Here is a 21,215-nt window from a genome sequence, read left to right on the forward strand (position 1 = left end):
GTTTTCATATTTGCTCTTGACAGTGCAGAACGCAACAATGCCACCTTTTCAATAAAAAAATCCAAGAAAACTAGTACACATCTCGTCTGATAGCTGTGCAGGGAAACCATTATCCACATTTATCACAGCATTAATTGAGGCATAAAGCATTCTAGAGTTGTTACAATTACAAGCGACTAAGTTTGAATAATAGTCATCCTTTGCCTTTTTAACAAACAGATAATTTTTCCAGCATTCCCTTAGGGCAATCGGGGAGCCATGCAGTTTGTCCTTTTTCCATTTTCTCTCACATCTCCTGCATTCCCGTCTAGCAGCCCCCGTGAGCTCAGTTGACCATGACTTAGCAGCACGATTTCCCTTCTTTATTCGAAGAGGTGAAATAGTGTCCAGAATGTCCTTACTAATATTGTTAAAACAGCTTAGCAGGCAATCCAGACTTCTCTCATCAGATAAATGAAGCACAGTTTCACTATATAAAAATAAAAATTGTCTTGAAGTAGCTGAATTCACAGAGCGAGAAAGTGTAACAGGAGTAACAGATTTCAGCATACTCTCACCCATGTTAGTATCAAATAATACCGGCTTATGGTCAGAAAAGACTGCATCATGAACACAAAGGTTAGACACAGTACATCCAAATGACAAAACTAGGTCCAATGTGTGGCCACATACCTGAGTGGCCCCATTAACATTTTGAATAAAGTTAAAAGAGTTTATGAGATTAATGAAATCCGTGACCAGCGGTTTTCCAGGGCAACAAACATGAATATTAAAATCTCCCATTAGCGGAATTTGATCATAACGAGATGCACAATTAGCCAAAAATTCACTGAACTCAGATAAGAAATCCTTACTATATTTTGGGGGTCGATACACCACCGCACAGAGGAGTGGCTGTTGTTGGTGACCAAGTTCAAACAAACACAGTTCAAAACTGGTGTTAGAGGACCATGGGATAAGTCTTTTAATCTTGACATTAGCTTTGTATACAACTACTATGCCCCCTCCACGCCTTTTATCCCTCGGAACATTGATAAAAACACAGTCAGCCGGAACTAGTTCATTAAGGGCAAAGGACTCACCAGCAGTAATCCATGACTCCGTAACACAAAGAATATCCAGACCATGTGTAACAAAAAAAATCATTTAAAATGAACATCTTGCTAGCCACCGACCTAGCATTGACCAGGCCCCACCTCAAACAAGATGATGCATTAGCTCCAATGATAGTTGGAGCTCTATTCACTGGTCGAAGATTCAGCAAGTCAATTCCTCTTTGATCAAACCGCTGGGAAGGAGGGGGACGACCACCGCATTCACCTGGACAGCCGGCAACAGGGACGAGCCACGAGCCAACCGGATCCAGTACTCGCCATGGCACCACAACTTTTGTAGCTGCCCACAGGATCGTACGAAAACCACCAGTAAAATTCTTCAGGACTTTCCACCTGACAAGCCACCCCCCACGAGAACCCCGTTTCCTACGTTTCCTCCTCCAGCACGGCGGTAACCACTTAGCTTCCCAACACGCCGTCAGTCCATCCAGGTAAGGGGGAGAATTATTCCTGTACTCTCCAGCCGTAGACAGTAAAAATCCAGCAGAAAATTTGAATAAGGTCTGGCGATCATACACAATTCTGGGTTGGGCACCATGCAAAATACAAGCTAAAATGAGCAAAAACACAAAAATTACAGGAGCTGACAGACGGCAAGCCCGTAACACTGGCGCTATTTTGGATAGTAAACAAACAGAACAATGTTTTTAACAAATGGAAGCTTTAGAGAGAGAGAGAGAGAGAGAGAGAGAGAGAGAGAGAGAGAGAGAGAGAGAGAGAGAGAGAGAGAGAGAGAGAGAGAGAGAGAGAGAGAGAGAGAGAGAGAGAGAGAGAGAGAGAGAGAGAGAGAGAGAGAGAGAGAGAGAGAGAGAGAGAGAGAGAGAGAGAGAGAGAGAGAGAGAGAGTGTGTGTGTGTGTGTGTGTGTGTGTGTGTGTGTGTGTGTGTGTGTGTGTGTGTGTGTGTGTGTGTGTGTGTGTGTGTGTGTGTGTGTGTGTGTGTGTGTGTGTGTGTGTGTGTGTGTGTGTGTGTGTGTGTGTGTGTGTGTGTGTGTGTGTGTGCTCTGTCTTCTCCATCCCCAGTGAGTCGTGGAGGATGGCTGCTTATACTGAGCCAGGATCCTCTGGAGGTTTCTTCCTGTTAAAAGGGAGTTTTCCTCTCCACTGTCGCTGCATGCTTGCTTAGTATGAGGATTGCTGTAAAGACTCTGACACTAGTCAGTGACTCGAAGCGGCCTGCTGGGTTCCTTATATAGGAAACTTTTTACTGATTGGCTTAATGGCCTGACCTGTATTGGAATGTTTACTGTGTGAAGGTCCTTGACACGACTCTTGTCTGAAAGCATGCATCCCTGCTCCACTTATGTGCAGCCCTGCCTATTGATGGTCTATTAGCCATCTACGGGACCTTTGACACATAATAGATGAAGCCACTGTGGGACTTTTTCTTTACCGTTAAGGACGTTTTTTCTCAGGGGTTCCTCAGAGCGGTATTTTATCTTATTTTTGGATTAATGAACAGACACTCAAACAATACTGTTGTAAAAACAAAACCACAGCCAATAAATGTCCACAGAGATAATTGTTAACAGGTGGAACTGACCGTTTCCTTCTTCTTGCTGAAAACTGGCATGGCCACTGATGTCATCAGCAGTAGACTCTGAGCCTTGGTACTAAAGAGCTAAAAGATAAGTCACAGCAAAGAATTAGAGCATGCATGAGTAAAAAATAGAAGATAAACATTTAAATTGGAACTAGAGAGCTACAGTACTAATCAGTCTTGCTGCTTTGCACTTTCCTTCTTGCTGAGACAGATTGACTAACATCGTTGACCCTGGCTTTTTTGTTTTACCTCTTGTACTTTGTGGTTTTTATTGACTTTTACTTGTACTTTTCTGTTTGTTTTCTTAACTGCTTTACTCTCTTTTATCTACTATGTTGTTTTTATCCTTGCTTTTATGTGCTGTTCAGCACCTTGGGCCTCCATCCAGGTGGTGTTAGGTGTTACAGTAAATAAATCTGATTGACTACTGTTACTAAACTGTTGGTGAATATATTGGCAGTTTTATATTAGAGATGATCAATTCCTCGTGGACAATAATCATATTTTGCTGAGACAGGTGAGAGAGACACACACCATTTGGAGCTCTACTGCTCGGCTTGATTTTCCAGTAGAAACATTTTCTAAATTTAGACGGGTCACAAAAATTGGACTTTGCATGCTGAACTGGTGTTGACTGTTGTATGACTTATAAAAACTTTACAATGTTAGGTGTTTATATTGATCTCCTAGATGTGGTAATGTCATTAATGATTGAAATGGCCACTCAGAGATCACAAGCTCCAGTCTTGAGAGCTACAATCCTGCAGATCTTACCCAATTCATTCTCCAACATATGTGACTTAAAGGAGTAGAACACTTATTTAACCAGTACATTTGCAGTGGCCTCTAGTAGGAATGAATGCCTTGTAAGTCATCCTCAGGGGGAAAAAATATGCCAGTACACCAATATGAGGACCAAAAATTGAGCCTCATCAAAGCTGAACTTCAGACGACAGGTTTTGGAGCCTTATTTCCTAAAATTTGGACATCTCTCCTCTGATTGGCTAACAGCAACACAACTCTACCACTGACTTTGCTCTGAAACATTGTTGTATCTCCACATCTAACACAAGTCTGGAGGAGTTCTGCTGTGTGGTGGAGCTGCTAATGTTAGCTTCTACTTGCCGAAACATTTTCTGCTGTTTCCTGGACCCTAAACCAACAACAGCCTTCCCCGTCATGAGTCAAGATGGGTGAGTCCATGAATGTTAAAAAGAGGGTCAAGGCATGGGTGGAGATGTATTTCATCCACACTTCCTGTTAGGAAAACTCTTCTAAAAGAGACGTCGCCTGGCGGACCGAGAGAGCGGCACTGAGGCAGTGGTAGACCGCACCCCACTCAACCCCCCCACGTGTGCAGTCAGAGTTTCTCAGTCTAAAAACGAGTTGTTAATGAGCTCGTGCGCACTCGCGTGTGCACGCACTCACACATGACTTACAGCTCAGGAGAAGAGCAGACACAGATCCTGAAGCATTCTGGAGGATTTCTGTTAAACGCGATCATTAAATGAAAAGGGGAGGAGGGTGTTTTTGTCAAAAAGGCGAGCGGCTCAGAGCGCCAGCGTGTCATATCGGCAGGTGAGTGGCTGAGCCAGGTGGAGGTGTGGCTGCCTCACCTGGAGACCAGTGTGGTGCAGACACGTAGTACTTTGCTGACAACGTCACACTTTTCAGCTTAGCCATCAGCTCCAGCTGGTTCTACATAAATGTGGAGCAGTTTTTAACCCTGAAGATGGAGATGTGATTATGGTTTGGGGCTGAATTATTACATTTAAAGTAAGTTGCACTAAACTGCCACACTAATGATTACACATGTGTACAGCACCATACAGGTTATCAGCAAAACAAGTTAATTTAGGCTTTACTCGCTCTTTAAGTGACAGTGTGATAAATCTGTCAGGCCTTTCTAATCCTAGAGTTTCACCATCCATCAGAAGCTAATGCAAGAGATAAATGTAGGAGACTGTTTTCATGTTAGTATGTAAATTGTATTTATATAGAACTTGTAACGTACAAAAGTAAAACACACTCATTACAGACAAAGTGCTTCACATAGATCAAATCATAATGTAAAATGATAAAATAAAATAAAATCATAATGATCTTGAAAAAGAAATCAATTTAATCAGAAAAATAAAGTCATAAAATTATAAAATACCATAAAACAAATGAAAGATGATTACAAATGTGAGTTAAAAATAAGAAAATAAAAGGTTTAGGTAAAAGTAGTGTTAAATAAAAGGGTCTTCAGCAGTTTTTTTTAAGTGTCCAGACTGTCAATGCTGTGTAAGGATAAAGGAAGATGCCCTGATATTTCTGATTTTATTCTCAAAGAATGCTAGAATGTTGTTACAGTCAGACCTTGAGCAAACTGGCATGAGTGGGGCGTGAGGTGAAACAATCTGGTTTATGGTGTCAGACAGGACTTTAGAGTTATTTCTGTTTACAGCTATCAGCTGAGCAAAGTAAGTGGACCTGGAAGTTTTCACCATCTCATTCAGAGATGTTATCAGGTCTTTAAAGTGCAGACTGTGACTTTCTAGTCTAGTTGCCTTCCAGCGTCTCTCGGCTCTGCGGCACGTCCTTCTGAGACTGTAAATGTTCTGATTAATCCAAGGGTTTCCCCTCCTGTTAGATAAAACAATATGCTTAACAGGAGCTACTTTATCTAAGATACTGCAGCATTGTTTATCCAATGACTGGATGAACACGCTTGGATCATCATCCTGAACTGAGCTGCTGTCAAATAATCTAGAACATCCATCCTCTGCTGACTGAATAATGATCGGTCTTTTTGATTTTAGGTTGTGAGGGACAGATTCAACATTTGATTGGACATTAAAGAAAATGCTGCTGTGGTCACTCACATGAACCTCTTCAACATGTAAATGATTGATGTTTAGTCCCAAAGAGAAAACAAGATCTAGAGTGTGGCCCATTTAGTGTGTGGGGCCTGAAACGTGCTGCTCTAAGCTAAAAGACTCTGTAATAGACATGAACTCTACTGCTGTGTAGGATCATTAATGTGTGAGTTAAAATCACCAAGGATTAAACTTTTTCTAGTTTGATCATCGATGATAGAAATTCTGCAAATTCAGAGAGAAAAGGGCCAGCTGGACCAGGAGGTGGGTAGATTAAAATACAGTGAATTACATTTTGTAACCCTGCTTTAATGACCTGGCATTCAAAAGTAGTAAAAGGGCCATTTTTCATCAGATTACAGACATGTTTGTCCTTAAAGACCACAGCAAGACCTCCACCACGACGTGACAGGCGTGGTGTGGTAAACGCAGAGCTATTTGGTGGGCATATTTCATTGAAGTGTACAAAATATCTATCTTGCTGCCACGTCTCAGTAAGACTTAAAAAGTCCAACTTTTCTTTGATGAACAGCTCATTTAAAATAAAGGATTTGCTTGAGATGGAGCGGGCGTCTAACAGGGCATACTGAACTGGATCCTGGAGAACATTTTTCTTCTTGACCTGTTGGAGAGGGAAGGACCTTAAACATCTGGTGTGTTGAGTTCTCTGGCCATTAATACAGTTTATGTCTTTGCTGGTTGACAAATTAACAAGAAGAGGAAAGTCTTGGGTTTGTCAGCAGAAGACAACATTTCAGACAAAGCTATTGTTCAATAATGAGGGGGATGCATACCACCAATGTTTTAATCTGTAAAGATCCGTAACGCATCTCAAAATCAGACCGTAATGTAGGTTTACCTTTTAGATGACACTCCTGTACAAAGGAAAAGATAATGAAAGACGCTAAATAAATCCTTCACTAATATCCTACCGGAGGAGGAATGGTCTTCTCTTTTTGTTTGTTTTAACAATAAGGTTGTTTCAGCATCGAAATTTGTTTGATTGAAATTAAGTTCCTAAAAGTTCTTGGCCTGCTTTCAATAGTTATCATTAACTAAACTACTTATTGTCCAATTTTATAGAACTATATAACAATTGGTTTAATTTTATTAAGTAATTACGACAATAAGTCAGTAGAAAGGAGTTAAAATGAGCTTTTGCTGCCAATAGAACCTCCACTACAGCACAGCAGACATGTATAAGACTGGTGAGTAAAACTTATTTAAATCATTTTCTTGATAGTTACCTGGATTGTATTGGGAAGCTGCTCACATGATGGAAGAATCGACCCAAAGCATCATGGGTAAAGAATCCCAGATGAAGAGGGAAAAAAATAGACACATGAAAGACATGAATGGATGAAGATAGCAGCCCCTTCCAAACTGAAATAAATACATTTAGAGTGGATTGTAACTGGTCTGCTGTTTATCCTGAATGCCCAGTTTATCTCACCACAGTATCCATGTAGGCTTCAGTCCAGATGATGTCATGGTCATGGTTGATGACCATTGGTCGGCTAAGCACATGCAGGTATTCCATGACGTTCTCCTGTACATCGGCCAGTGTAGAGATGTGTGTGTAGTAGCCTGCAAAAAGCCATAACAATTTTTTCTTGGACATCTGCATGACAGAAAACACATGCACGCACACACACGTACATGCGCACACACATGTGCACTCACCTTTGTTGTTGCAGGCAATCCACTTCGTGTTTTGAGCAAAGGTCATCTCCCTGCCAATCAAGTAGGTGAAAACACGCACCTGCACAAACGGGTACAGCTGGTCATCTAAAAACAACCCCTCACACTCTATTCTGAAGCAAAATGTTTGAAAACCACAACCGTAGTTACTTCACACATTTGTGAGTGGATATTGTTGTTGGTGTTCTCATTGATGAGGTGGGCTGTAATAAAACAGCAGTGCGTTGGGTGTGCTTACCCTGCGATCAGGCCAGTTGAATTCCTCAAAGACAGATTCAAAGTCCTCCATGGCTCCATCTGTGATTAGCATGATGGCCTGGTTGCACATGCTGCCCTGACCTTTCACCCTTGCCTGCACACATACATATAGACCAGTTCATACTAGCATAAAAAACACCTTTACAGTTGAGGAATTCTTTAGTACCAGCTAAAGCAGAAGTAAACATAAACACGCATATTCACACAGAGGTAAAAAATAAAAATAAAAGACTATAAATTTACCACACTGTGAAGATCTACCTACAGAAACTACCCAATAAAATTGAGGTAACAATTTGCACTCATTCTCCTAGAGAGCTAGATTGGCTGCACCTAGAAATTCTGTCCATAAAGGTTATGAACAGAATCGGTGAAAAATTGCAGCCTTGGTGGAGTCCAACTCTTATTGGGAACAAGTCCGACTTACTGCCGGCAATGCGGACCAAGCTCTGACACAGTCATACAGGGACCTAACAGCCCGCATCAGAGGGCCTGGTACCCCATACTCCTGGAGTACCCCCCACAGGGCCCCCCGAGGGAGGTAGTCAAACGCCTTCTCCAAATCCACAAAACACATGACTGGATGGGCAAATTCCCACGCACCCTCCAGGATCCCTCTAAGCTAAGGGTATGCAGCTGGTCCAGTGTTCCACGGCCAGGATGAAAGCCACATTGCTCCTCCTGAATCTGAAGTTCAACAATCCGACGGACCCTCCTCTCCAGAACCCCTGAATAGACCTTACCAGGAAGGCTCAGGAGTATGAACCCCCTGTAGTAGGAACACACCCTGCGGTCCCCCTTTTTAAATAAGGGAACCACCACCCCGGTCTGCCAGTCCAGTGGGACTGCCCCGATGTCCATGCGATATTGCAGAGCCGTGTCAGCCAACACAGCCCCACAACATCCAGAGCCTTAAGGAACTCTGAGCGGATCTCATCCACCCCTGGAGCCTTGCCACAGAGGAGCTTTTTAACCACCTCAGTGACCTCAGCACCAGAGATTTGAGAGGCCCACCCAAAGTCCCCAGACTCTGCTTCCTCACTGGAAGACATGTTGGTGGGATTGAGGAGGTCTTTGAAGTATTCTGCCCACCGATCCACAACGTCCTGAGTAGAGGTCAGCAGCACACCGTCCCCACTATAGATATTGTTGGTAGCGCACTGCTTTCCCTCCTGAGGTGCTGCATGGTGGACCAGAATCTCCTCGAAGCCGTACGGAAGTCTTGCTCTATGGTCTCACCGAACTCCTCCCATGCCCAGGTTTTTGCCTTGGCGACCACCCAAGCCACGTTCCGCTTGGATTGCCGGTACCTGTCAGCTGCCTCTGGAGTCCCACAGGCCAAAAAGACCTGATAGGACCCTTTCTTCGGCTTGACAGCATCCCTAACCCCCGGTGTCCACCAGCAGGTTCAGGGGTTGCCACCACGACAGGCACCGACGATCCTGCGACCACAGCTCCGGTCAGCCTCCCCAACAATGGATGCACAGAACAGGGTCCATTCAGACTCAATGTCCACCGCCTCCCCCGGAACATTTTGGAAGTTCTGTCGGAGGTGGGAATTGAAGCTCCTTCTATGACAGGAGACTCTGCCAGACATTCCCATCAGACCCTCGCGATACGTTTGGGCCTGCCTGGTCTGATCGGCATCTTCCCCCACCATCTGAGCCAACTCACCACCAGGTAGTGGTCAGTTGACAGCTCCGCCCCTCTCTTCACCCGAGTGTCCAAGACATGTGGCTGCAGGTCAGATGAAGCAACAACAAAGTCAATCATTGAGCTGCGGCCTAAGGTATCCTGGTGCCAAGAGCACATATGGACACCTTTATGTCTGAACATGGTGTTCATTATGGACAATCCATGACTGGCACAGAAGTCCAATAACAAAACACCACTCAAATTCAGATCGGGGGGCCTTTCCTCCCAACCACACCTCTCCAGGTCTCACTGTCATTGCCCACGTGAGCGTTAAAAATGTATAAGCCATCCCTCGTTATCGAGACCATCATTTTTAAATATGGCCGTCCATTTGAGTGTCTGTGCTGACTCTTCTTATAAAATCTGAAGCTGGTGCAACTTTTAGGTTTAAATGCCATGATGACTCATAATAGAGAAGATATGTAGTCTAAGGACACAAACCTCATTGAGGATCTTGAAGGACTCCTTTAAGGCGTTCTTGATTTTTGCTTCTCCTTTAACATGCAGATCCTCAACCAAAAGTTTAAAGTGCTGAAAAGAAAAGAACAAAGTTTGTGACCTTAGCAGTAAGACAATGTTCTTCCACACACTGCAGGCAAAAGCACATCAAACCTGCTTTTTCCCCACACGCGACCCATATCTGATTTATTTATGACAGTCTGAACGCACAGATCCAGTTTTTTCAAATGCGATCTGATGTGTTTGAACGCGACTGCTGTCTGAATGGTCATGTTGCATTAAATCAGTCTCCTACGTCGTGTGTGGATGTTCCTGAGGAGAAGCGCTGACAGAAGGGTTCAGGAGTCTGTCTGGACTTCCTGTTTTAGGTGTTGGAATAAAAATACATGAGATAATGTGAACGGGAGAGGGAGGTGCTGCTGGAATTACTACCGAAACATTTTCGGTGAATAATAATTCAGGAAGACGACAGGAACAAGTAGTAAAATGGTTTACAGTTTTGAAAACTGTTTCCAGCCCAAAACGGATGAATTAACCAGTGTGATCCTGATCTGGTGGACAAACCGTCAGTGAAAACTTTTACATCACAACTCCACCACTCCTGGTTCCATCTCCACTGAGTGTGACTTCCTGTCTTTGGCGCATGCGGGTCGCTTTGGGGCCGCGGAGCGTTCACACTGGAGAGAGTTTGATGTCGCATTTCAGTCACAGTGTGAACGGCCACACAAAATAAATCAGATTTACTCCAAAAATTGGAATCGCGCATCAAGGCCTGCAGTATGAACATAGCCTTAAGCTTGGTTTATGCTTGACGCATTCACTTTCCGCGCGGTGACGCGGCTCGCGGCTGGAACGCGCTTCACAACTCGCAGCGTTTATGGTTTGTGCGGCTCGTCTCTGCGGTGAGCCAATATTCTCCCAAACTGTAGGGGGCAGCATGGAGCTCTACGGCAAGCATCCAACACTACACCATAGTAGAAGTAGAAATTACTGTTTACAACATGGCATTTCAGCATTTTTAACAGCGTTCTCGTCTTTTCCGACAGTGCGAGCTATTTCTCTCCAAGAACTATTAACAACATGTTGATCACGGTGATCTTTGAGAGCTGAATCATACAAATGTCTGTATTTACGAACCTCTGCCGTGCCGGTCCGCCATGTTTTTCCGCGTCCGACCGTCCGCGTGGTTAGAAATTTTCCGAGGTGCGCGTTGCGGAAATCTTGGGCCGTGCGGAGACGCGGTGGAGGGGCGTGGTTGTTAAAATGACGCAAAATGACGCAACTTCTCCGCGCGGAGCCGTGCGGACCTCGCGGACGCGTCAAGCATAAACCAACCTTAAGTCACATGTTATCATTGCATTTCAGCTTTACTGGTCCTTTACGGACTTCTGTCCATCAGAATCAGAATCAGAAAAGCTTTATTTCCAGTGTTCCAGTGTCCCGAAGCATAGGAATTTGACTTTGCAGCACAGCCTGACCAAGGTTACACACACATGTAGACAAGACAGATACAGGCAGGCCACGAGAGCAGCCATGAACGGTGCTCATTTCATTTAGATGAAAAGGGGATTACATGAGGATGAATTGGGGAGGGCAAAAAAGCATTCCAGAGTTACTCCCGACAGGGCGCAGCTTTGCTATGCAAAAAAAAACACCTCAAACATATAAGCACAAACATCAACTGTTCACAACATGAGACTCCAACAGGAAGGCGGGGGTGGGGGGTGGGGGGGGGGGGGGGGGTCGGGTTTTCACAGCATCTGTCTGCATTCCTTCGTGGGGGTTTTAGTTACTTGCAGCTCAAGGCTACCAGGGCGTCAGATTCAGATAACAAGAATTTGTTTGGGTCGGGCTGAGATAATTTTCCTCTCTGCCTTCAGTCTTTAAACTGATCATTCCAGTCCTTCAGTGAAGCCAATTTTGGGTTTTAAACTTGTCCATACCGTGCGGTGGCTCTCTTCGAGATGACATCCATTTTGCGCACTAATACTGGTATCGCAGCTAGAACATTGTCCAGCTTACGATTCACCTCGAGTAACATCCCAGTCTGAGAAGTTTCAACACGAACGGTGCTTTCCGTGGGTGCGGGTCGCCCTCCAATCGCTCCCGTCTTCCCAAATTTCCAGAAAACCAGATATCCTCCCACTCCAATCAGGAGAAATCCAGTGATCATCAGACCAAATATCCACACGTCTTCGATGTCCTCAATGGACAGCTGGGAGAGGCATTTGATCTTCCATTCCCTCCAGGAATCCAAAATATACCCCACCAGGTGTGTCCCCTGTGAACATGTGGGAGCCCCCTGCTCCGTTCTCATTGTTGAAAAAAATCTTGTCGATCGCATTGAATGACCAGTTTATCAAATCCATGGTTAGTAAAAAATAAGAGTTTTTCAGAAGAAATAATTGTGTTTCCAAGAAAAATCCAGTCGTTTTTTTTTCCATCAAGTGATTTGCATAAATATTTCATCTAAAGAAACTTTCATTCCTGTTACAGAAGAGAAAAACGTCTAAATTTAGATTTTAAAGCCTTAATCATTCTGAAAGCACAGAGACAACCTCGTGACTATAAGACATAACAGTGCTGCACAAACAGAAACAGAACATCAAATACAAACACATTTAGGCTCAAATAGAGACCCTGATGTCAATTCAGCAGGTCCATGGAGAAGATGAACAGAATGCATTTAACAGGATTTAAAACTATTTAAAAAAAGACACACACACACACACACACACACACACACACACACACACACACAGAGACAGACAGAGGCTTGCTTGCTTACTTCTCTATTGTCCAAGTCAGCCTGGACCAGGGTTCCTTTGAAGCAGGACTCAACATAACGGACATAGTCTGTGTACTGTGGATATGAAGACAGGGAACATGTTTAGATTGAGACATGTTTTCCAACTATTGACAAGAAAACATTTTATCACACAGTGAATATAAACATAATCGGCTATAAGAAGAGATAAATTAAGGCCCATAGACCAGGGCCAACACACCCACTGCTGACAGCAAATTCACACCTTCCATTAGAGCAAGCCTCTGATTGGTGGGTAGAATCAGCCCACATGGGCTTAAGGCAAGGATGTGTGGAATCAACCGGGCCAGGCTGGGGCCGACTGGGGCTACCCGGCCCAGGCCGACCCGGTACAGGTGGGAATGGGGCTTTATATTCTGCTCAGATTTCCCTCTACAAGGACTTCATCTCCCATGCCAAATCTCAGTATTACTCCAGTCTCATCTCGTCCAACTCCAGCAACACTAAGACATTATTTTCCATCATGAACAGCATTTTTCAGCCTCCCGACTCCTTACCCATCCATCTTTACTCTTCAGAAACCTGTAACTCTCTCCTTCAGTTTTTTAATGATAAGGTCAATAGAATCCATCTCTCTTTACCTCATTCCTCCCCTCCCTCTCCTGATTTATTTGAACCCACCATTCAGTTCTCCTCCTTTGAACTTCCCCATCCCTCAGAAATATTAGATTACATCACCAAATCCAAACCTTCCACCTGTCAACTGGACCCTATTCCAACAGTTTTAGTTAAATCCTGCCTTTCCTCTCTGCTCCCTTTTATAACAGCCATTATTCATTCCTCACTATCCTCTGGTACGGTCCCCTCCCTATTCAAATCCGCTTCAGTCAGCCCTATTCTATAAAAACCTGGTTTAGATCCCAATGATTTCAATAACCTGCATCCCATTTCCCATCTTCCCTTCATTTCCAAAGTCCTAGAGAAAACTGTTGCATCTCAGCTCCATTCACATCTCACCCGCAATAACCTTTATGAACAGTTTCAGTCTGGTTTCCGTCCCCACCACAGCACAGAAACAGCTCTCATCAAGATCACTAACGACCTACTCATTGCTGCTGATTCTGGTTTCATCTCTATTCTCATTCTCCTCGATCTGAGTGCGGCCTTTGACACCATTTCTCATCCCATCCTCCTCAATAGACTCTCTTCCTTAGGCATCACTCACCCCCCCCCCCCCCCCCTCCGCTGGTTTCAATCTTACCTTACTGGCCGCACTCAGTTCATCCAGTTAAAATCCTTTACCTCAGAACCCTCCCCAGTCAAGTCAGGTGTGCCCCAGGGCTCTGTCCTGGGGCCCCTCCTCTTCATAGTATACCTCCTCCCTATCGGCAAAATCTTCCGCAAATTCAATATCCAGTTTCACTGCTTTGCGGATGACACCCAGCTCTACATTTCCAGTAAGCCCAACTCAACTCTCCCACCATCCTCCCTTACACTCTGCCTCTCTGAAATCAAATCATGGTTCACCTCTAATTTCCTCAAACTCAACGGCAATAAAACTGAACTTCTTCTAGTTGGCACTAAATCCACCCTCTCAACATCTGACAGCTTTTCTTTAACTATTGACAGCGCCATAGTCTCCCCCTCCCCTCACGTCAAGAGTCTGGGTGTCATTCTTGACAGCTCACTTTCTTTTCAAGCTCACATTAATAACTTAATTCGGTCAGCATACTTCCATCTACGTTCCATTAACCATCTCCGCCCCTCACTGACCCCTCACACTGCCGCCATTCTCGTCCACAGCCTCGTCACCTCCCGTATCGACTATTGCAATTCACTTCTTTATGGTCTCCCCAACAAACTCCTTCATAAACTGCAAATGGTCCAGAATTCAGCAGCCCGTATTATCACCAGAACCCCTTCCTTTCAACACATCACCCCAGTTCTCCAGCAGCTTCACTGGCTCCCAGTTAAATTCAGGTCCATCTTCAAAATTCTCCTCCATACCTTCAAAGCTATCCACAACCTCTCTCCTCCATATATCTCAGACCTTATAAGTATTCACACCCCATCCCGTTCACTCAGATCTTCTTCTTCCATCCATCTTGCGGTTCCTTCTGCCCATCTCGCTACCATAGGGAGCAGAGCTTTCAGCCGCTCTGCTCCCCGTCTCTGGAACTCACTTCCCCCAGGCATCAGGAACATCGACAGTTTTACCCTTTTCAAAACAAAACTCAAAACACACATGTTTAAATCTGCTTACAACCTCTGATTTTATTGAACTGTTTCTCTCTTAGTTTTTTCTTGTTTGGGTTTTATTATTGTTTTATTGTATTTTATTACGTGTTTTCTGTAAAGTGACCTTGGGTGTCCTGAAAGGTGCTTTGAAATAAAATGTATTATTATTATTATTATTGTTTCTTTAGCGACCGACACATCACTACATCATTCCCTTTCCTAATGTCCTGAAGGACGGTCCGGAGCGCAGGCGGAGTGTTTTTCTAACCTGCAGGAAATGTCGACGACAGTTATCCAGAAAGTTGCTAAGGGTGACCAGAGATCCTTCTGGGGTGTTCACTAGGTACTTTTAGGATTTTAAAAGTCGGGAAGGGGGCCTGAAAAGCTGATGGAAATAGCAACAAAAGCGCTAAGTTGGCAACACTGTGGGAGGAGTGCTTGATTTGACACTCAGGGCAGCGCAAAAGGGAAGAGCAAATAATCGGCTTGTTTTGTTTTTATAATCGCTGAAAACTCAGATCGGAACTGAGATTGGATTAATTGAGCAGCATGCCTGGAGCGGCTCATTTTGAAAGGTAATGAAACTGTCAATAATTCAGTAGATAAGATTGTTTTTGTTAGACGGAATTTGTACAAAGAACTTAATTCGTTATAACTCGTTTAACTAACAAGCAACACATATACTATCTGATTCAACTTACAGCAATGACGTTAACAAAATCGTTTTCTCCCAGTGTATCCAGGATAGTGTTGATGGTGTGCTTGGCGATTGTTATCTTCAACCCCTTCATGCTGCCACTAATGTCCACCATGATGATAATATCTTTGGGAGATGTGGCTGCCTGGATGTACCTGCACAAAACAGTGGCGTGCTCAGGGCTTTAGTTCTCCCATGAATGATACAGTTAAAAATGTTAAAATAAGGTGGCGTGAAGAGCTGGAACTGAAACTCAGACATTTATCGACAAGTGAGAATTTACAGTCACAGATAACATCTCTATTGTATATTCTTTCAGGTAAAAACTCATTTTTTTTACAAAACTGTAAAAAAAGAAACAACAAGAAAACGTATAACAGATAACATCTATTAAATTAAATTCCGTGTATTTAAACACAGCTTAGAGCTGCACATAATGGTAGCCACAAAAACACACTCATGAGCATATTCTATAAGTTATACACACACATGCATGTGTGCACACACACACACACACAGGTACATGCTACTAAAAATTTGGACAATACCATTTAACAGCTCATATTCCATTTATTCCTCATATAATTAATCCATCCATTGTCTGAACCCACTTTGTCCACGTCTCCAGCGATCAATGGGCAATCAGGCGGGGTACACCCTGGACAGTGAGCCAGTCCATCACAGGGCAACACAGAGACACACAGGACAAACAATCACGCGCGCGCGCACACACACACACACACACACACACACACACACACACACACACACACACACACACACACACACACACACACACACACACCTAAGGACAATTTAGACAGACCAATTAACCTAACGGTCATGTTTTTGGACTGTGGGAGGAAGCCAGAGTACCCGGAGAGAACCCACGCATGCACAGGGAGAACATGCAAACTCCATGCAGAAAGATCCCAGGCCAGGAAGCGAACCCAGGACCTTCTTGCTGCAAGGCAACAGCTCTAACCACTGTGTCACTGCGCCGCCCCTCATATAATTAATATTATTATTATTTCCTTTTTTGTTATGATGACCTCACTGTTTGTTCAGCCTGTGTGTTGTACATATGTGGTCTGTTGTCTGTTTGTTGTTTACTGCTATGCTGTTGTTCTGGTGGGGAATTAGTTTTTAACACTTCCCAGGTAACGGAGAAGTTTGAAAGGACAATGTGTTCGCATGACTCCGGACAATAGTTGACAGAGACGTATAAACTAGGCTTTACATTAAATCTGAAAACAAATATATGTGACTCTACACCCCTTATATATATGCAGACCACATGTAGATAACATGCATATGCACAAAATCCTTTTTTTAAATAACCCAAATTCACGCAATTAGCAAATAAATGAAAAGTCAACAGCAATGTTTAACGTGTAAAAATGAACATTTGAAATAAAAAATATAAAGTCTTCTGTCACCCAAATGTTGACTGCACATGAATAAAGCCTGATGATCTGAGCATAAATTTCATTATAGTTGTTGTCTAATTATTTCAGACAGAATAAAAATAAATAAACAAGATGCTAATGAGGATTATGACAACAAAAGTCTTTTAGGGCACTGAAAACTAGCTAGGTGACTAAACTCACCAGTTCCTGTTCCTGCAGTCAAAGGCAACCACACCATTGGTGTCTGGGGTCCATTTAATACCTTTCAGATAGGACAGTAAATCAGTTAGTAACTGTGGTATCATCACTGTAAAGGAGGAACTCGTAGCATGTTGTAGAACAAGGGTTTATCTTAACATCAGGTTTCCATTATAGAACATGTACAAAATGTGGCAGGGGGAGGATAGGCCAAGATGTTGAAGTACCACAAGATGTCCCAGGAGAGGGGAGGAGTCTAAGACCCTTCCTGATAGAAACAGTCATACATACAGTCACTCACTCTCACCCTCATGCTTGCACAAACACATTCAACCCTAGATGGTCCCGTTCTTACTGGGGTGATGATGAGCAGGCAAGAGTGCGCAAAGCAGAGAAAATCAGCCCACCACCCCAGACCCAACCAGACGGCCAGCTCCCACTCCTCGCCTCTAGCCCTGGGCAGCGAACGGAGAACAGAGGTGTGAGAATACCCCTAGTCTCCCTCTGCCTGTCCCAATGTGGTTTTTTGTGTGCTGTTAGATTCTACATTTGGGGGAGGTTGTCGGCACAGACGTAGTCTGCAGAGAATTTCCCTCAGAAATTCCCCCTCAACCCTCAGTATCTATAGGTGCAGCTTAAACATTGAAGCGGGCACTGGCATCTGAGGTGAGGCTGAGTGAAAAGATCCTCCCCTCCAGGTGTTGTTCTGTATGCTTACCCCCAAGGCCCCAAGGGATCTTGTCTTGGACTTTTCTTGTGCGGTGACTAAATCTAGTTTTTATCAATTAAGAAGGATCACAAAAAAAGGATTTTGAAACAGTAATTCATGCTTTTATTACATCAAGGTTTGATTGCTGTAATTCTTTGTACCTTGGTGTTTCACAATCCCACCTTTCGCGTCTTGAGTTGGTGCAGAATGCTGCTGCACGGTTGCTCACTGGGACGAAAAAGATGGCGCATGTTACTCCTGCCTTGGCCTCACTGCACTGGCTGCCTTTTCGTTTTAGAATCCAGTACAAGGTGCTTTTATGGGCTTCTAAATCTTTGCATGGCCTTACTCCAGATGACCTCTCTGAGCTTCTGGTTTTTACTACCCTGTACGTTCTCTGAGGTCGGCTGATAGGATGCTCTTGGAAGTCCCAAAAACAAGACATAAGCTCAGAGGTGACGGGGCTTTCTCTGTAGCGGACCCTAGGCTCTGGAATGCTGTGCCTTTGAGCGTTAGGTCGGCCTCTTCTCTGTCTGGTTTTAAATCTCTTTTGAAAACCTATATACATTGGCGGTTTTAAACAAAGGCCCACGGGGGCCTGGCTCCCTGTAGAACCAGCCCTGGCCCCTGTTATAGCCCCTGTGCTGAAGAGATTGGAGTTTTTTTCCCGCACTGCCTCGGAGACGGGAACTAATGCGCTGCAGCGTTTCACACGGAGCCTTTAGAGCGCAGCACACTCTGTGGACAGAACTGTTTACCAGGTGGATTTTTGAATAAAAGATTTAAAATAGTTTAAATGAGACCCGAAGAAATTCTTGAGCACGACTAACGGAAAAGACGCTAAGAGAAGAAGGTAAGCAATACAGTTTATTTTCCTGACATGAGTGTTTTGATCGTAGTCGCGCGTTTCTGTCATTTACTTTTAAGTTCCTAACTGAGTCTATTCACAGTTAATACTGATTTGTTTTTCCTTTGTAACATTAACTGTAAAATAAATATGAAGTTGCTGCATTTTAAGCCTTAAGACACGTTGAGACAGCGTAGACAGAGAGAGGATGAAAGTCACGAGGGAGCTGAGAAGCAGGATGAAAGAGAGAAGGAGGAGATGGTTGGAGAGGAACCAGAGAGGTCAGAGGCTGTCCACCCTGAGAGTGAGGAGGAATATGTAGGCTGTGAGGGAGAGAGTGAGGAGCAAAAAGAGGGACATCTTCTGTCATGTGCACCGTGTACACTACCGTCAGGTTTGTGGGTGTTGAACAACCCCTCTGTGATTGCAGCTCATATTGTGTGTAAAATGCATTTGAGGCATGCTGACTCTGGACCAAAATTTCTGTTGTTTATATTTAATAAATAGATAAAATAAGACTCTGAATTAACTAATTATTACTTTTATCCTCATGCTAACATTTATTTTCTTTCAGATATCAGCAAGTGCAAGGATGACCCACCTACTCAGCCTCATTTGAGGACATTTCCATGGACATTAATAGGAGACAGAAGATGCAGCTTTCAGCCAAGCTGGTAGGAAAGTCATCCTTGGGTTGAATATTCTGTTACTATGGACTCTACTTATTGTCATGTATGCAGACATTTTAGCCCACCAAGTAGCGCAGGAAGTGTGTTTGACTCACCATGTGGATTTAGGAACTGGAAAAAAGAAACTGAGAGAGGAGGGGTTTTTTTTGGTACATGCAAAGTCTGAAAGGCAAAAATTGTCTGAAATTGTATTGTGCACATATTTAATTTGTTTGAATGTTTATTTTTCATATGTACAGTACATGTAATCTTCAAATAAAGTCACAAACTATAATAATCAACTAGAATTATTTTTTTACTCAAGTCTCATGTTGCGGTGAAGCATTCAGAATTGTTATCTGAGTACCATAAAAACATGCCAGTTTTACTTTCACAAGTAAACCATGACTGCATTCGCTGTCATGGTTTACTTGTTCATTGTCTTTACTTATGAATTTATTTGAATCTTATTTTAGTAAAATACAGCTGTATAAGATCATAGATGAAAAAAGTAAAGAAAATTTTTTGATAAATTTGATCCCCAAAATATAGTAAAGATAGATATGAAAAAGAAGAAAACAAAAAAAAAAGAGTAGTTTCACAGTACTAGGAATTTCCTTTGGTAAAATTGTGCACAAGCACAAAATGAGTCATATGGCGGAGACAAAAAAGAAGATATTGCCCTATTTTTTCCCTTTTTTTTCTTGCGCCTCGATGAAAAAATACTGGCCCCACTGTGGCCCCCCTGGAAAATTTGGTTTAGAACCGCCCCTGCCTATATATATGATTTGGCTTGTAACTCAGCATGAGAGTCTGTTTAGTGTTTTTTAGTGTTAGTTCTTAAGCTTTAGTTTTCATGCATTTTTATGTTGTGTGTTATCTTTAACGTTTTAATTTCTGTGAAGCACACTGGTCGGGTTTTATACTGTTGTAAGGTGCTATACAAATAAAGCTACCTTGCCTTGCCTAAGTTTGCATTTGCGTGGAATGCAGGTGGGAGCGTTTTAATATGCAAATTAAAATTAGATGTTCAGATGGGAATCATTTCTTGAGTGATTTAGCTACATCTGTGATGTGCGAAACGAATAAAATGTCAGTTCGTCTGCATGCGTCGGGGTAATTCTTTCTATTCTTTCTCCGTCAAAATAAACGGTCAATTACGGGAACTATCCGGTCAACACAAGCCCTGCTTTTAACTGTTCTGTTTTCTTGTGAAAATTGTTGCAAAGAGATATAATTAAACTTGATTAACACCAGAGCCAGGCGCACTGCGCCGTTATCTCCGTCACTGTAAATGAGGGAAAAACAAATTGATCGGATCCTTTTCTGACCTTCCCCACCTACAAAGTTTAATTACAACAATCAAACGTGACAGAGCCTGGATTTGTATTCTGAACAGTCTAAACATGTTTTAAAAAGAAATGTATGACAAAAGGGGCACCTGCTCAGTAAAACCACCAACAGGGTGAAAAATATCAAAATATTGTAGGCAGAGACGGGCTACAACTTCTGGATCCACTTTATATAAATCGTTTTATTGATTATCGTCTTATGAAAGATAATTTTGACGTACACGAGCGACCGGTACTGGCTGCTATCACCTGTTGTGATTGGTTAAAGCCGCTCTCTGCTGTCTGAGGGTAGGCCCTGCCCACAACGCCGCGGCTGCTGTGGCTCCCAGTGTTTTCTTTACTGTGGGAAATGGGTAATAATGGCTCTTTGATGGGAACAGGTTGCCGACCCCTGGTTTAGGGAAAAGAAATAAATTCATTTTTATAAACTATACACTTGACTCTGTCTGGTAAGGAGTATCCAAAATGACACAATAAGGAGACCTAATGGTAAGTGGCAACTAACCATTGACTACAGGAAACTCAACCAACAAGTTCCTTTGTCTCGGTGGCCGATGGCCCGCCTGGAACAAGAAGTTCTGAAGGTGAGAGACGCTAAATACTTTACCACCCTTGACATTGCATCTTGATTATGGACAATCCCTGTCCATAAATCTGACCAATATAAATTAGCCTTCACCTTTGCTAACTGCCAGTACACC

The 21,215-nt window shown here is 43.3% G+C and overlaps 1 protein-coding gene across 2 annotated transcripts in view; it reads right to left on the bottom strand.

Moving 5' to 3' along the window:
• LOC107380887 (voltage-dependent calcium channel subunit alpha-2/delta-4) overlaps positions 1–21,215 on the bottom strand; it is a 78,058-nt gene that overhangs the window by 24,944 nt on the left and 31,899 nt on the right. For both annotated transcript variants that reach the window (XM_054743106.2, XM_070544138.1), the window contains exons 7-15: positions 16,942–17,002; positions 15,336–15,486; positions 12,418–12,492; positions 9,612–9,701; positions 7,456–7,569; positions 7,200–7,278; positions 6,970–7,103; positions 6,764–6,781; positions 2,656–2,733 (exon numbers count right to left, since the gene is read on the bottom strand). In XM_054743106.2, coding sequence (XP_054599081.1) covers positions 2,656–2,733; positions 6,764–6,781; positions 6,970–7,103; positions 7,200–7,278; positions 7,456–7,569; positions 9,612–9,701; positions 12,418–12,492; positions 15,336–15,486; positions 16,942–17,002 — 800 coding nt within the window. The remainder of the gene's footprint in view (positions 1–2,655; positions 2,734–6,763; positions 6,782–6,969; positions 7,104–7,199; positions 7,279–7,455; positions 7,570–9,611; positions 9,702–12,417; positions 12,493–15,335; positions 15,487–16,941; positions 17,003–21,215) is intronic.

This window comes from Nothobranchius furzeri, chromosome 14 (assembly GCF_043380555.1).
Source record: "Nothobranchius furzeri strain GRZ-AD chromosome 14, NfurGRZ-RIMD1, whole genome shotgun sequence".
In the NCBI taxonomy this organism is placed as follows: Eukaryota; Metazoa; Chordata; class Actinopteri; order Cyprinodontiformes; family Nothobranchiidae; genus Nothobranchius; species Nothobranchius furzeri.